At 39.6% G+C, this 18,415-nt stretch overlaps 1 protein-coding gene across 5 annotated transcripts in view; it reads left to right on the top strand.

Moving 5' to 3' along the window:
- Positions 1-17,860, top strand: part of UBE2U (ubiquitin conjugating enzyme E2 U) — a 64,244-nt gene extending 46,384 nt beyond the window's left edge. For 4 of the 5 annotated variants that reach the window (XR_010153692.1, XM_016919843.3, XM_016919846.3 and 1 more), the window contains 2 exons: positions 11,092-11,186; positions 17,516-17,860. Coding sequence is in view for 4 of the 5 variants with exons in the window: in XM_016919843.3 (XP_016775332.1) it covers positions 11,092-11,186; positions 17,516-17,700 (280 nt within the window). In the remaining variant the exon portion in view is untranslated. The remainder of the gene's footprint in view (positions 1-11,091; positions 11,187-17,515) is intronic. The other variant, XM_024346305.3, reaches the window with a different exon arrangement.
- Positions 17,861-18,415: the final 555 nt, after the last annotated feature.

Genomic DNA, 18,415 nt, shown 5'->3' with positions numbered 1-18,415 from the left:
TTTAAAGCAGCTACTATACATCTTATAAAATATACTGAATTATCTAAAGAAAAACATGAATATGATGAAAGAAATGGAAGATATACCAGTGGAATATCTAGAGATAAAAATAAATCAAATATTTAAAAATATATATACTTAATGGGAAGAACAGCAAGTTAGACACTGCAGAAGAAATGACCCATGAACTTGAAAGTGTAGCAATATAATCTCTTTAAAAAAAGATAGAAAAAAAGACTGAAAAGAAACGAAAGAGCCTCAGTGAGCTGTGGGACAATATCAAGAGATAGAAGATACATATAAATGGTGTTCCAGAGGAGGGGAGAGAAAAAATATTTGAAGAAATAATTATGACTGAAAATTTTCCCAATTTGATGAAGTCTGCAAATTCACAGACCAAGAAGTTCAATGAATCCCAAGAAACAGAAATATAAAGAAGCCATACCAAAGCACATCATAATCAAATTGTTGAAACTCAGAAATGAAGAGAAAAATCTTAAAAGTAGCAAAGGATAAAAAGAAACCCCACATGTTACACATAAAGGAGCAATGATAAGAATAGCCAAAAACTTCATGTCAGAAGCCTTGCAAGTCAAAATATAATAAATGACAACTTCAAAGTGCTTGAAAGAAATTATTAAACATAGAATTTTATAACAAGTGAAAAGCTCTCTCTAAAATGAAGGTAAAATAAAAACATTTTTTGACCAATAAATCCAACCACATAGTTGAAATGAACAAATTTCTTGAAAGGCAACATCTACCAAGTCTCACTTAAAAAGAAATGAATAACCTGAGTAATCCTATATCTAATAAAGGAATTTATAGTTAAAAGCCTTCACACAAAGACAACTTTAAACCCAGATGGCTTCACTGGAGAATTTTCCCACACATTTAAGGAAAACATGAATATACACAAACTCAGAAAAAAGAAGGAAACACTTCCCAGCACGTTACAGGGTCAGCATTACCTCAATAACAAAACCAAAGACAGTATACGAAAACTACAAATCAAGAACTGGAAATACCATTTGGCCCAGCCATCCCATTACTGGGTATATACCCAAAGGATTATAAATCATGCTGCTATAAAGACACATGCACACATATGTTTAGTGTGGCACTATTCACAATAGCCAAGACTTGGAACCAAGCCAAATGTCCAACAATGATAGACTGGATTAAGAAAATGTGGCACATATACACCATGGAATACTATGCAGCCATAAAAAATGATGAGTTCATGTCCTTTGTAGGGACATGGATGAAGGTGGAAACCATCATTCTCAGCAAACTATCGCAAGGACAAAAAACCAAACACCGTATGTTCTCACTCATAGGTGGGAATTGAACAATGAGAACACAGGGACACAGGAAGGGGAACATCACACACCAAGGCCTGTTGTGGGGTGGGGGGAGGGGGAGGTATAGCATTAGGAGATATACCTAATGTTAAATGAGGAGTTAATGGGTGCAGCACACCAACATGGCACATGTATACATATGTAACCAATCTGCACGTTGTGCACATATACCCTAAAACTTAAAGTATAATAAAAATAAATAAATAAATAAATTGGGAATCCTTCCCCGCCCCCCCTAAAAAAAGAAAACTACAGATAAATATGCCTCATAGACATAGATGCAAAAATTTTAGTATATTTAATCTAAATATATATATAACATATATAATATAGTTTTAAAATGTGTTAGATTTTTTTGAATGTTAAATCAAGGTTACATTCCTGATATAAACTATACTTGGTCAGGATTAATTATGATAAATAATTATAAATAATTATGATAATTCATCATGACTATATGGAGTTTATACTAGAAATGTAACATTGGTTTAACATTTGAAAATTTCAAATAATGTAAATTAGTATAAGAAAGAAGAACCATATGATCCTCTCAATAGATGAAAAGAAATTCTGTATCCATTTCTGATTTTAAAAAGAGAAAAACTCAGAACAGGGAGTGAATTTGGCATGTTCAAGTGAAGTATCCAGGTTCTCACATTGGGACTGACTAGGCAATCAGTTCAACCCATGGAGAGCAAAGAAAAGCAGGGTGAGGTGAGAGCCCACCCAGGAGCAGCATGAAGCCAACAAAATCCCCACCCCAAGACAAGGGAGGCAGTGAGTGAGTGTGTGACCCTGCCCAGGAAACCATGCTTCTCCCACGGATCTTTGCAACTCGTGGATCAGGAGATCCCCTCATGAGCCCCTGCTACCAGGGCCTTGGGTCCAATATACAGAGCTGTGTGTAATCTTAGCAGAACAGCCGCACACACACACACAGAGACTCCGGTGTTTTACATAATCTGGTCCTAAAATCCTCCAGTGAGGCACCAGATCCATCCATACATTCCCCTAGGAAGGGGGCTGAATCCAGAGAGCCAAGCAGCACCATCCTGAGGGCCCCACTTTCACAGCACCTCACAAATTGGGGCCCGCTAGCTTGGAGCTCCAGCCAACCAGCAGCAACAGGCTGAGTCTGCTTAAGACAGAAGGGAGTTCCTGGGGGAAAATGTGGTCACCATTTCTGCAGTTCTGTTGACTCAGCATTCCAGCCTGCCAGCTCTGGAGAGTCCAGGCATTCCAGACGAGGAGGGGTCTCCCCACCAACACAACACACCTGCTTTGCCAGACTGTGCCGAGACTGCTTCTTTAAGTGAGATCCCAGTCCATTCTTTTTCACTACCTCCTGTAGGGGGCCTTCAGTCACTCTAGCCAGGCTTATATGGACAGAACTCTGATCTCACCCTGGGATGGAGCTCCTGAGGGGAGGGGTGGCCACCATCTCTGTGGTTCAGTTGACTCAGTTGTTCCAGGCTGCTGGCTCTGGAGAGGCCAGGTGGTCTGGACGAGGAAGGGTCCCCCTCAATGCAGCACATCTTCTCTACTAAAAAGCAGCCAGATGGCTTCTATAAGTGGGTCCTTGATCCTGTTCCTCCTGACTGGGAGAGACCTTCCAATAGGGGTCTCCAGACACCTCCTACAGGAGTGTTTGGGCCAGCAATAGGTCAGTATCCCTCTAGGATGGAGCTTCCAGAGAAAGGAACAGGCTGCCATCTTTGCTGTTTTGCAGCCCGCACTGGTGATACTTCCAAGTACAGGAAAAGCAGAGGCAACTAGGTTCTGGAGTGGACCCCCATCAAACCATAGCAGCCCTACATTTGCTAACAGTCAGTGGCCTACCTGTTAAAAGAAAAACAAACAGAAAACAACAACAACAACAACAAAGACCCCACAAAAACCTCATTCAAAGGTCAGCAACCTCAAAGATTGAAGGTAGATGAGCCCATAAAGATGAGAAAAAGTCAATACAAAAATGCTGAAAGCTCAAAAAGCCAGCATGTCTCTTCTCCTCCAAATGACTGCAACACCTTTCCAGCAAGGGTACAGAACTGGGCTGAGGCTGAGATGGTTGAATTGACAGAAGTAGGCTTCAGAAGGTGGGTTATAACAAACTTCACTGAGCTAAAGGAACAGGTTGTAAACCAATGCAAAGAAGCTGAGAATCATGATAAAACAATACAGAAGATGATAACCAGAATATCCAGTTTAGAGAGGAACATAACCAACCTGATGGAGCTGAAAAACACAACTTTAGAACTTCACAATGCAATCACAAGTATCAATAGCAGAATAGATCAAGTGGAGGGTAGAATTTCAGAGCTTGAAGACTATCTTTCTGAAATAAGATAGGCAGATAAGAATAAAGAAAAAAGAATGAAAAGGAATGAACAAAACCTCCGAGATATATGGGATTATGTAAGGACACCAAACTTACAACTGATTGGGATAACTGAAAGAGACGGGGAGAATGGAAGCAAGTTGGAAAACATACTTCAGGATATCATCCAGGAGAACTTCCCCAACCTGGCAAGACAGGAAAATATTCAAATTCAGGAAATCCAGAGAACCCCAGTAAGATACTCCACAGGAAGATCAACCCCAAGACACATAATCATCAGATTCTCCAAGGTCGAAATGAAGGAAAAAATGTTCAGGGAAGACAGAGAGAAAGGCCAAGGCACCTGTAGGGAAGCCCACCAGACTAACAGTGGGCCTCTCAGCAGAAACCCTACAAACTGGAAGAGATTGGGGACCAATATTCAACATTTTTAAAGAAAAGAATTTCCAACCCAGAATTTCATATCTGCCTAAACTAACCTTCATAAGTGAAGGAGAAACAAGATCCTTTTCAGACAAGCAAATGCTGAGGGAATTCATCACCACCAGGCCTGCCTTGCAAGAACTCCTGAAGAAAGCACTAAATATGGAAAGGAAAAATCATTACCAGCCACTACAAAAACATACTGAAGTACACAGACCAGTGATACTATGAAGCAACCGCATAAACAAGTCTGCAAAATAACCAGCTAGCATCATGATGACAGGATCAAAATCACACATAACAATACTAATCTTAAATGCAAATGTGCTAAACGCCCCAAATAGAAGACATAGAGTGGTAAGCTGAATAAAGAGCCAAGACCCATTGGTATGCTCTCTTCGAGAGACCCATCTCACATGCACGGATACACATAGGCTCAAAATAAAGGGATGGAGGAAAATTTACCAAGCAAATGGAAAATAGAAAAAGGCAGGGGTTGCAATCCTAGTTTCTGAAAACAGACTTTAAACCAACAAAGATCAAAAGACAAAGAAGGGCATTACACAATGGTAAAGGGTTCAATTTGACAACAAGAGCTAACTATCCTAAATATATATCCACCTAATACAGGAGCACCCAGATTCATAAAGCAAGTTCTTAGAGGCCTACAAAGAGACTTAGACTCCCACACAGTAATAGTGGGAGACTTTAACACCCCACTGGCAATATTAGACATATCATCAAGACAGAAAAATAACAAAGATATTCAATACCTGAATTCAGCTCTGGGTCAGGTGGACCTAATAGATATCTACACAACTCTCCACCCAAAAACAACAAAATATACATTGTTCTCATTGACACACAGCACTTACTTTAAAATTCATTGCATAATCAGAAGTAAAACACTCAGCAAATGCAAAGGAACTGAAGTCATAACAGACTTTCAGACCACAGCGCAATCAAATTAGAACTCAAGATTAAGAAATTCACTCAAAATTATACAACTAAATGGAAATTGAGCAACCTGCTCCTGAAATTGAACAACGTGCTCTTGAATGACTCCTGGGTAAATAATGAAATTAAGGGAGAAATCAAGAAGTTACTTGAAAGAAATAAGAACCAAGAGATGATGTACCAGAGTCTCTGGGATACAGCTAAAGTGGTGTTGAGAGGGAAATTTATAGCACTAAATCATCAAAAAGCTAGAAAGATCTCAAGTTAACAATCTAACGTCACAACTAAAAGAACTAGAGAACCAAGAGCAAACAAACCCCAAAGCTAATAGAAGACAAGAAATAACCAAGATCAGAGTGGAACTGAATGAGATAGAGACACAAAAAACCCTTAAAAAATCAACAAATTCAGGAGCTGTGTTTTTGGAAAAAAAATTAATAAAATAGACCACTAGCTAGACTAATAAAGAAGAAAAGAGAGTAGAATCAAATAAACACAGTCAGAAATGATAAGGGAGATATCACCACTTACCCCACAGAAATACAAACAACAACCAGAGAATACTATAAACACCCCTGTGCACATAAACTGGAAAATCTAGAAGAAATGGATAAATTTCTGGACACACACACCTTCCCAAGACTGAACCAGGAAGAAATCGAATCCCTGAATTGACCAATAATGAGTTCTGAAATTGAGGCAATAATAGCCTACCAACCAAAAAAAAAGCTCAGAACCAGACAGATTCACAGCTGAATTCTACCAGAGGTACAGAGAAGAGCTGGTACCATTTCTACTGAAACTATTCCAAAAAAAATTAAAGAGACTCCTCCTTAACTCATTTTATGAAGTCAGCATCATCCTGATGCCAAAACCTGGCAGAGATACAACAAGAAACAAGAAAACTTCAGGCCAACGTCCCTGATGAACATTGACGCAAAAATCCTCAATAAAATACTGGCCAACTGAATCTAGCAGCACATCAAAAAACGTATCCACCACAATCAAGTTGGCTTCATCCTTAGGGTGCAAGGTTGGCTCAACATACACAAATCAATAAATGTGATTCATCACATAAACAGAACTACTGAATAGGCAAAAGCTGGAAGCATTCCCCTTGAAAACCGTCACAAGACAAGGATGCCCTCTCTCACCGCTCCTATTCAACACAGTATTGGAAGTTCTGGCCAGGGCAATTAGGCAAGAGAAAGAAATAAAGGGTATTCAAATAGGAAGAGAGGGAGTTATCTTCAAATTATCTTTGTTTGCCGATACCATGATCCTATGTCTAGAAAACCCCATGGTCTCAGCCCAAAAGCTTCTTAAGCTGATAAGCAACTTCAGCAAAGTCTCAGGATACAAAATCAATGTGCAAAAATTGCTATTATTCCTATACACCAATCAACAGGCAAGCAGAGTCAAATCATGAATGAACTCCCATTCACAATTGCTACAAAAAGAATAAAATACCTAGGAATACAGCTAACAAGGGAAGTGAAGGACCTCTTCACAGAGAACCACAAACCACTGTTCAAAAAAATCAGAGGACACGAACAAATGGAAAAACATTCCATGCTCATGGATAGACAGAATCAATATTGTGAAAATGGCCATACTGCCCAAAGTGATTTATAGATTCAATGCTATTCCCATTAAACTACCATTGACATTCTTCACAGAATTAGAAGAAATTATTTTAAAATATGTATGGACCAAAAAAGAACCCAAGTAGCCAAGACAATCCTAAGCAAAAAGAAAAAAGCTGGAGGCATCATGCTACCCAACTTCAAACTACACTGCAAGGCTACTGTAACCAAAACAGCATGATACTAGTACAAGAACAGAGACATAGACCAATGGAACAGAATAGAGAACTCAGAAATAAGACCACATACCTACAACTGTCTGATCTTCAACAAACCTGACAAAAACAAGCAATGGGGAAAGAATTCCCTATTTAATAAATGGTGCTGGGAAAACTAGCTAGCCATATGCAGAAAATTGAAAGTGGACCCCTTCCTTCCACCTTACACAAAAATTAACTCAAGATGGATTAGAGACTTAAATGTAAAACTCAAAACTATAAAAACCCTAGATGAAAATCTAGGCAATACCATTCAGGACATAGGCACGGGCAAAGATTTCATGATGAAAATGCCAAAAGCAATTGCAACAAAAACAAAAATTGACAAATGGGATCTAATGAAAGAGCTTCTGCACAGCAAAGGAAACTATCATCAGAGTGAACAGACAACCTAAAGAAAGAGAGAAAAATTTTGCCATCTATCCATCTGATGTCTATCCAGCATCTACAAGGGACTTAAACAAATTTACAGGAAAAAAAAACCATTAAAATATGGGCAAAGGACATGAACAGAAGCTTCTCAAAAGAAGATATACATGCAGCCAACAAACATATGGAAAAAAGCTCAACTTGACTGATCATTAGAGAAATGTAAATCAAAACCACAATGAGATAATCAAAACCACAGCTCATGCCAGTCAGAATGGCGATTATTAAAAAATCAAAAAACAACAGATGCTGGCAAGGTTGCAGAAAAAAAGGAACACTTTTACACTGTTGGTGGGTGTGTAAATTAGTTCAACCATTGTGGAAGACAGTGTGGTGATTCCTCAAAGACCTAGAGGCAGAAATACTATTTGACTCAGCAGTTCAAATCCTGGGTATATACCCAAAGGAATATAAATCATTCTGTTATAAGGACACATGCATGCCTATGTTCATTGCAGCACTATTCACAAGAGCAAAGACATGGAATCAACCCAAATGCCCTTCAATGATAGACTGGAAAAAGAAAATGTGGTACATACACACCATGGAATACTATGCAGCCACAAAAAAGAACGAGATCATGTCCTTTGCAGGGTCATGGATGGAGTCAGAAGCCATTATCCTCAGCAAACTAACACAGGAACAGAAAACCAAACACCATATGTTCTCACCTAGAAGTGGGAGCTGAATGATGAGAGCTCATGGACACATGACAGGGAACAACACACACTGAGGCCTGTTGGTGAGGGGGGTGTGTTGGGGGATGGAGAGCATCAGGAAGAATAGCTAATGGATGCTGGGCTTAGTACATAGGTGATGGGATGATCTGTGCAGTAATCCACCATGGCACACGTTTACCTATGTAACAAACCTGCACATCTTGTACATGTACCCCTGAACTTAAAATAAAAGTTGAAGATAAAAAAGACTAACTATATGTTATGTGAATTTCACCCCAATAAACTTTTCATATAAAATTAAAATTAAAATCTCTCAAAGATGGGAGAGAGTTTTAAAATAAAAGATAAAGGAGATTTTCACACATTGAAAAAAAAAACTCTCAGTAAATTAAGAATAGGAAAGAACTTCCTCAACCTGATAAAGCATATTTATTTCCATAACTATAGCCAACATCATATATAATGCTAAAAAAACTGAATGTTTGCCCTGAATGTCAGGAACAAGGCAAGGATGTCTGTTCTCACTACTTTCACACATTTTATTGGAGGCTTTATTTTCACTATAGCATGTATCACTACTGATTTATCTTGATTTTTATATTTGTTCATTTTTGTCTCTTCCATGAAGTCAGAGACCTTGTCTGTCTTGTTCTTCCTATATTATTAGCTCCTAAAATAGTGTCTGGCACAAGGTTGGTGTTCAATGAATATTTATTAAATGAATGAACTTTCTGGTAGTATTGTATAAGTGAGGTACACTTGTGTGACAAAAACGTTTCTTTTTTTTTATACTTTAAGTTCTAGTGTACATGTGCACAACGTGCAGGTTTGTTACATAGGTATACATGTGCCGTGTTGTTTTGCTGCACCCATTAACTCGTCATTTACATTAGGTATTTCTTTTAATGCTATCCCTCCCCCATCCCCCCACCCCATGACAGGTCCCCTTGTGTGATGTTCCCCGCCCCGTGTCCAGTTGTTCTCATTGTTCAGTTCCCAGCTATGAGTGAGAACATGCAGTGTTTGGTTTTCTGTCCTTGTGATAGTTTGCTCAGAATGATGGTTTCCAGCTTCATCCATGTCCCTGCAAAGGACATGAACTCATCCTTTTTTATGGTTGCATAGTATTCCATGGTATATATGTGCCACATTTTCTTAATCCAGTCTATCATAGATGGACATTTGGGTTGGTTCCAAGTCTTTGCTATTGTGAATAGTGCCACAATAAACATATGTGTGCCTGTGTCTTTATAGTAGCATGATTTACAATCCTTTGGGTATATACCCAGTAATGGGATGGCTGGGTCAAATGGTATTTCTAGTTCTAGATCCTTGAGGAATTGCCACACTGTCTTCCACAATGGTTGAACTAGTTTACACTCCCACCAACAGTGTAAAAGCGTTTCTATTTCCCCACATCCTCTCCAACATCTGTTGTTTCCTGACTTTTTAATGATCGTCATTCTAACTGGTGTGAGATGGTATCTCATTGTGGTTTTGATTTGCATTTCTCTGATGGCCAGTGATGATGAGCATTTTTTCACGTGTCTGTTGGCTGCATAAATGTCTTCTTTTGAGAAGTGTCTGTTCATATCCTTTGCCCACTTTTTGATGGGGTTGTTTGTTTTTTTCTTGTAAATTTGTTTAAGTTCTTTGTAGATTCTGGGTATTACCCCTTTGTCAGACGGGTAGGTTGCAAAAATGTTCTCCCATTCTGTAGGTTGCCTGTTCACTCTGATGGTAGTTTCTTTTGCTGTGCAGAAGCTCTTTAGTTTAATTAGATCCCATTTGTCAAGTTTGGCTTTTGTTGCCGTTGCTTTTGGTGTTTTAGTCATGAAGTCCTTGCCCATGCCTATGTCCTGAATGGTATTGCCTAGATTTTCTTCTAGGGTTTTTATGGTTTTAGGTCTAACATTTAAGTCTTTAATTCATCTTGAATTAATTTTTGTATAAGATGTAAGGAAGGGATCCAGTTTCAGCTTTCTACATATGGCTAGCCAGTTTTCCCAGCACCATTTATTAAATAGGGAATCCTTTCCCCATTTCTTGTTTTTGACAAAAACATTTCTATGCCACCTACTTTTCTTCAAGAAAACTTTGTTGCCGAAAGTTTTCTTTTCATTATGTACCCCAAAAAGTAGTCGTCCCCCAAAAAAATTTTGTAAAATTTTTGATTTCCATATGTAAACTCTTTCTCCAAGGAAATGCTCTCATAGCTTGACTTGGGCTCATTGATGTCTCCCATAAGCCTGTTGTTTTATCCAGGATGAGTCATTAATTTTTCTGATAGAATTTCTCCCCTGTGTAGTGGGTTGAATCATGTCCCCACAAAACAAACACCTGTCCCCCCAGAACCTCAGCATATGACCTTATTTCAAAATAGGGTCTTTGCAGATATAAATAGTAATTAGTTAAGATTAGGCTATACTAGATTTAGGTGGACCCTGAGTCCAATGACTGTTGTCCTTATAAGAGAGCAGAACTACAGAGACCCACACGGAAAAGGTCATGTGACATTGGAAGCAGAGACTGGAGTGATGCAGCTATAAGCCATACAATGTAAAGGATTGCTGACAGCCAGCAGAAGCTAGGAAGAGGCAATAGAAGATTCTTCCCTAGGGCTTTCCGAGGGAGGGAGGCCCTGCTGCCACCTTGATCCCCAACATCTAGCCTCCAGAACTATGAGAGAATACATTTCTGTTATTTTAAGTCACCAAGTTTGTGGTCATTTGTTAAGGTGGCCCAAGGAAACTAATATACCTTGCTATACCACATGATGTTTTTATTACTTTTACAATAGTAAACTTATGTCATATTCATTTGCTTTTCCAACTTCTATTCTGTTGGAAAGCACATACTGAAATAATTTTACTTTACCATTAAATTAGTCAAGACTCAGAATGGTTCCATATTCAAAGCCTATTGTTCTACTTTTATGTTTCATTTCATTTGTTTCACTTATTTTTCTCAGAAGTAAATATACCCTTACCAAAATTCATTTGGGAATTTAGTTAATTTTTCTTTGTCTCTTTCTAGGTATTCTGTTATCAAGTGTTGGCTTGCTAGAAAAAATAGAATGCCTCATGAAGTCAATCACTCAATGGAAGAAATTAAGCTCTGCCCAACTCTAAGTAAATCGATTCACTCTATTTGTTTTGCTTTTATAACTAACATATTATGCATAATATGCATAACTTTAAACTTTTTTCCATTTAAGTAAGTTGGAATATATGAGGGCTAATCCTTGTGTTCTCCTTTTAAGGTTGCTTTAACTTTTTCTGACTTTCCAAATTAATTTGGTAAATTAGTCACATAGGAATTGGAACTTTAACAGAATTGAATTACTTATATTTTCAAGCTTACTACCCTTTAATAGGTTGATATACAATTTGAAATTTTAAGGCTAAGTTTCAAAATATGAAAAAGCAGCCAAAACACACAGAGCACTAATAAACTGATCCCTAAAACTCATTGTGTATTCAAAGATATATGCAATATGGCTGAAAAGAAAGAAACAATGCTGAGTTGTTTTTCGTGCTCTTTTAAAAATTACCATTTACTTGTTGGGATAGGTTGAGAGCGAGTCTTCAGCCGGGAGAGCCGGTAACTTACCATGGAAGTCAGCTGGTATAGAGGGGAAAGCATGACATTTGGGCATAGAGAACTTAGGTTCAGATTCCAGTTCTGTGCTATTATGGAAAGGTCACTCAACCTCTGAACTTAGTTTTTTTCATCCTTAGCTGGTACTGTGTATGTGGAAGATGTTCAACAAATCCTAGTTGCTAAAAATCTGCCCTTACTCACAGGATTCTTATGACTAAGTGACTCCATGTATAGACAATTTCTTTGTGAACTGAAAAGTATAAAAAAAAATAGTTACTGTTTTTTCCTGTCACCTGGCCACTAAACATAACAGCATATAAATGCCAGGCACAGGCAATCACCTTCATTCAGTGATTCTCCAAGGGCCCTGCCCCCATATCTCCAAGTTTCTTTTCCCTGCTCAGTATCCACCTCTCTCCCTCCTAATTGTTTGGTGTGCCACGCAGATTTCCTCCTCTGTATTATCAGCCTCAGCCTTCTCTATTCAACTCTGCCTTCTTCCAGATTTCAGGGTACCTGTGAGGTAAGAAATGTTGCCTTCTCCAGCCTTGCTCTTTGCTTTCTCCATGATTTCCCTACTCCCCTCTGCAATCTCTTTCAACATCCCCACCATCTTCACCAGTGGAAGAGATCAGTTGGTTAAGTTGATGTGATTACAGTAATTTTTGTCTATGCTTTGTCAGACTGGTGACAAAGCTATGTCTCTATAGCTCAGCTCTGCTTATGTTTTTACCAGGTCTAAAATACTTTGTTTCCCATTTTCCTTCAGGATAAAATTTAGACTCTTTGACACAGAAAATCCTTAATGCCCTAATACGTGTCTCTGTCTTTGCAGTGACATTCCCTCCCTCTCCCCTTCACAACCTAAATGCTACACTAAGCTAGTGGGTCACGATTGTTTGTTCCCTACCTCATTTCATAAAAAAATTTGAGCAGTACACTGTGTTTTCTCATACCCCTACTCTAAATGCTCTTCTCTCCCCTTCTTTACTTTCTAATGCCTATGCATCCTTTGAGATTCAGTTCGGGTATTACCTTTTTTAGGAAACTTTCTTTGTGGGTTATCATAGCACTTCTACCATAGCCGTATCATGCTCTATTTGTTTTCTATTGCTGTGTCACAAATTAGCACACATTGAATGGTTTAAAACAACACACATTTATTATTTTACTGTTTCTGTGGGCCTGGAGTACAGGCACAGCTTAGCTGAATCCTCTGCTTAAGGTCTCAGAAAGCTGCAATCAAGGCTTTGGCTGGGCTGCATTCTCATCCTAGTGGTTTGAATGGGGGAGGAATCTGCTTCCCAGCCCAGTGAGGTTGTCGACAGAATTCATTTTCTTCTGTCTTTAGGAATGAGGGCCCTGGCTTCTGGCTGGGTATATGTGGGAGGCCTCCCTCAGCTGCTGAGGGCTGCACACAGTTCCTTGCCATGTGGGCTCTCCCAGCCTGGCCTCCTACTTTATCCAGCAAGAGTCTTTAGAGCAAGTCTGATAGCAAGATGGAGTCGTATGTGATGTAACATAATCGTGTGAGTGAGACCTTATCACTTGCATCCTATTTTATTTGTTAGAAGTCATGGGTCCTAACCACACTCAGAAAGGAGGAGTTTACACTGAGGTGTAAATACCAGGATGCAGGGATTCTAGGGGCCATCTTGGAGTCTGTCCGGCACACATGCTGTGTTATTACTCTCTTTACTGCCTGTCTCCTTTGAAAAAGAGTGAGATTCTTGAGGGAAGGGACTGCTCACCTCCCAATCTTCCACAGCACAGTGGCTGGCATACAGTAGCTATCAATGAGTAAGTAAATAGTAGGATGAAGTAAAATTGTCATGTTTTTATCTGCCTTGTGATTTGGGGGAAAAAAAGGTGAAAACCCATGATGTGGGAAAAAGGCAAGCTGGAAGAGACGACATTTTAGGTTTAATGTCCAGAAACTGGTTAACGCTCCAGTGCTGAGCCTTGTCCTCTTTAATCATGGAATAGACTCCTTTCTGTCTACTCTGGAAGAAACTATACCTGAGAGGTTGTGTTAAATTTGATTCTTGTTCAGAAATATTCATTCCTGCTCCACCTACATGAACAAAATGTATTTCCTTGTGCCTTGACTTTGAGCTTTTCCCTGTGACCTGTTTTCATCAGTGGAATATTAGTGGGTGCAGTGTGCCCCCAGGGTTTGGAAAGGGTTTGCATGATTTGGCTTGCTCTTTTTCTCTTCTGCCATCATCACAAGAGCGTGCCTGGACCGGCCCTGTGATCACAGAGAAAGATTCAAGACATAGATCTGAGCTTGCCCACCCATGTTTCCCAGCCATTCCCCAGCCAAAGAAGCCAACCACCTATTGACCTGCTGACATGTGACCAAAACAAATACTTATTGCTGTATGTCACTAAGATTTTGTGGTTGTTTATTATGTAGCAAGAGAGTTATTATGTAGCGAGAATGAACTTATATAGGATATCAAAGGGAAGTATGACTCAGAAAAGGAAAGAACTGTGTGTCCCTCTTTTGCAGAGAAGGATGGCATGTGATAGTTTGTCAGTGGGAGAAACTCACCAGAGATTTGGCAGGTGGGAGGGAAGTCGAGGACATTATGCTTGGGAAGTTGTTCATATCAGGCATGGTGGGTTCCTCAGATATGGCATTTTCACACATCTCTCCACAGCCTCACTTCACAGACATGATGGCTGCACAAATATCCCCATGAACTCATTGTTTTTGTCCCACTTTGGGTGGCTAAATGTGTGCAGCTTCTTGTACTCTATGAGCTCCTGGTTTCCCACTCGTGTCAGTGCATCAGGCTAAAGTGGGTCACGACTCTTTTTTCAATTCTCCAGCTGTAGCTTCCAGATCTTCACTCCCCTGGGTCCTCCAACAGCTGGATAATCCCACATTCCTGTGTTAGACTCTCACTCTGGTATTACTTGTAGTGGCCCTGTTTTCCTAACTGAACCCAGGCTGAAAACAGGACTGAATAGAAATAAACCATTTGGCAATCATCAAAGCCCATCAGTCAGCACAGATTTTAATATCTTTATTAGCTAAACTATTTTCAGATTAAAAATAAATTATCAGAGGCAGAGTTTCCATGATCCAACCCAAGAAAGGCATGGAAAATATAAGGCAGTTAGAATTTGTGCTTCCATAACTTATTTTGTTAACATAGTAACAAAATCCCCACCTTTATTACTGATTCCAACCACCAAATCCAAGGTGTCTCAGAGAGATTTATAATGCTTAAGATTTCCTGGAGGAGAGAAATTCAAAATAATATTGTTTTTTATGTTCTAAAGAAACATTTCTATATTTATTTTGCATTATAGTCTGCTGATCTAGCCAGGTTTCTTTTTATGCTTCCTGGGAGTTTTTCACAGGGCAGGAACTAAGAAGGCAGATAGTCAAGGTGGTTGATTCCCAACTTTCATTCCACGCCAGCAACTCACGTCAGCCAATCATGGTGATCCCATTTCCCTTCCCAGTAACTAGTTTAGAAATAGGGCGAGGCGCGATGGCTCACGCCTGTAATCCCAACACTTTGGGAGGCCAAGGTGGGTGGATCACCTGAGGTCAGGAGTTTGAGACCAGCCTGGCCAACATGGTAAAACCCCATCCCTACTTAAAAAAAAAATTAGCTGGGCATGGTGGTGAATGCCTGTAGTCCCAGTTACTTGGGAGGCTGAGGTGAGAGAATCACTTGATCCCAGGAGGCAGAGGTTGCAGTGAGCTGAAAGCACGCCACCGCACTCCAGCCTGGACAATGGGAGTGAAACCCTGCCTCAAAAAAAAAATTAAATTAAATTAAATTGAATTAAAAGAAATGGCATGTGACAGGATCCTGCTTGAGGGGAAATATGCTGGGCGCTTCAGGGGATGGTTTTGCCGTCCACTCTTAAAAATGAGATCTTGGTGAGAAGATCGCTTTTTCCTCTGGATGTTGCTGTGTCCGGTGTGGTTACTAGAATGGCCGTAGCTCTCTTGCTACGCACCTGAAGATGAAGACAACACCTCAGTTAGCAAAGCAAGCAGTAAGAAGAGCTGTGTCCTTCGTGACATTGTGGAGTCACTGCAACATTCAATCTTGCTCTCCACTCTGGCTTTTCTCTTATGTGAGATAAAACACTCTCCTATTGTTTAAACTGGGTTGACTTGGCTTTATATTTCTTGTAATCAAAAGCATGTGGAGTCAGAAAGGCCCAAACATTGTTAGAAAGAACTGGAGTTAGTCCATCAATAATATGTTCATGGAAAGTAAAGTAGATGCTTTTCTCAAGGCACAGACAGAATTTAGTTTTAAATTAATTACAACTAAATATTAGTACCAAAAGTACAAAAAATTAAAAATCACTGTGGGCCTCAGGATAACCATAGGATAATGGTGACTATGTAAACTCAAATCTCTCTGTGTATCTTTCTCTCTTTGTTTTGTTTTGAGAGGGAGTCTCACTCTGTCACCCAGGCTGGAGTGCAGTGGGTCAATCTCAGCTCACTGCAACCTCTGCCTTCCGGGTTCAAGTGAGTCTCCTGCCTCAGCCTCCAGAGCAGCTGAAATTACAGGCTCCTGCCACCACACCCAGCTAATTTTTGTATTTTAGTAGAGACAGGGTTTCACCGTGTTGGGCAGGCTGGTCTCGAACCCCTGACCTCAAGGGATCCACCTGCCTTGGCTTCCCAAAATGCTGGGATTACAGGTGTAAGCCACCATGCCCAGTCTGTCTGTGTATCTTTCTATAAACCAAAGACAGAAGGAAAACAAGTCACTTGTAGCCCATGTCTATAACATTAGAAGACAGCAAATATTACAGGGTTTATTTCATGTGTGAGGGAAATAAACATATGAGGCAAACAAAATTTGTCCTGGAACCCATAATCGGCAGTGAATCCGGTGACAACTAGAAAAAAGGGAAGAGAATGCAGTGAGATTTTAGAGTTAACAGAACATAAATAGTACCAGCTAGAGTTCATCCCCAGAAAGCAAGGTCCCCATGCTGTGTGGAAATATAGATCTAGAAATATAGACATTGTATCTATATTCTCCTTTTGAAAAGTATAATCAGTTTATTTCCCTGTTTACAAGGCCTATAAGATAAAGATGAAAGTCCTTTGCATGATATATGAGGCTTTCCTGATCTGGCTTCAGCCTCCCTTCCAGCTCCACGAAACTTTCTGTATACTATAACATTGTGTTTTTGGATAGACAGATCTGGGACGAGTCTTGTTATTAGCTGGATATCTTTGATCAAGTTACTATAGGTTGCTCAGCCTCAGTTTCCTCATCTGTAAAATAAGAATAATAATACCTGCCCATCACAAGGGTTGTGTCTGAGTTAAATAATATTATAGCTGTCGACTGCTTAGCACTGCACCTGGCACAGTGGAAGCGTGGGAGAATCCATTCTGATCACCCCTAACCCTGTCAAGTCCTCTCATACCTTTGTGCTTATATGATGTGTGCTGTTTCTTCTATCTAACGTGTTCTGACCTCCCTTCTCTGTCTAACAAACTGGTCTTCCTGTTTCAAAGTCCGAGTCAGTTTTCACTTAGACACAGTGATTCCCTCCCTGTGCTCCCAAAGCAGCTTTTCCCTTGCACATCAACTGGCCCTTAGCAGAGACCCAGTAAATATATATGCTAAATGAATGAACTAACAAAGCATCAAAAGATTGAGCAAGATGGAAAGAATGATTTTTGACAAATAAAGTTACTTATAAAACATGAAGTTTAGAAAGTGTAAAAAAGGTTGCTCACATTCATTCAGATGGTCTTTGGCATTATCCTACAAATGCAGGAACACTTCTCTTTTTATTGTTTTTCTTATTATGTCTATTAAATTTCTATTTTTTATAATTCCCACCACAGATGAAATTTTTCTTGAGTCACCAACTGCAATAAATAGCATCACAGACATTTATGAAAGAGAAGAGGAGGGGTGGAAGAGTGACACTTCATTATATGAAAATGACACAGATGAGCCCAGGGAAGAGGAAGTGGAAGATCTGATCTCTTGGACCAATACTCTCAATATAAATACTTTAGAAGATTAAGCAGAACATTATCAGATTCAAAAAATAAACAGCCTCCGCCATAGCCCAGCGTTGTGGAGCAATTTTGGAAGACTCTCAGAACTTGGATTTCATTTTGTTCAAGTTGTTCTCACCCACTCACTGCAAGTACAAATTAGAAATATAAGTACAAATCAGTAAAGATGTTGCTATGACTTTTTTGAGTGCTACTCCTTTAGAACGAAGTTACCAAAGTTAGGGGTGTTCATTGCCATATGCCAATCAATGGTGTGACACTCCCACAGTTGTTAGGCTACTGGACACAAGTTTTTGCAGGCAGAGAATGGGTCAGAAAGAGGTTGGGATAGGAGGGGAGCAATTAAGAGCTTCAGAGGCTGGACATGACCCCAAGTAGCGGGATCTATACATGGACCTACATCTGCCTAGTTTCTTGTCTTGTTTCCTCCATATTCAAGGAATGAGATGTCGCTATTTACTAATGTTTCTCTTCTGTTTTATCCCAGAGTACATGCCATTTTCTCTTAAACCTTGACCTTCTATCTCCTCGTATTCTTATAACTTTTTTCTCTGTCTCTTTTTGCCATATTGTCTCAACCTACACATGTGCTTGGGTCTCTCCTATTCTAAAATATGTCTCTGCCTTTGACCCCCAACTCTGCTTGCCTCACCAGTATTCACTCATTTTTCCAGTCAGATTTATTGATCTGCCTTCCGGGTTCAATATTTAGCTGAATAT

The sequence above is a fragment of the Pan troglodytes genome, chromosome 1, assembly GCF_028858775.2.
Source record: "Pan troglodytes isolate AG18354 chromosome 1, NHGRI_mPanTro3-v2.0_pri, whole genome shotgun sequence".
Lineage (NCBI taxonomy): Eukaryota > Metazoa > Chordata > Mammalia > Primates > Hominidae > Pan > Pan troglodytes.
This window is presented reverse-complemented; position numbering and strand designations above follow the sequence as displayed.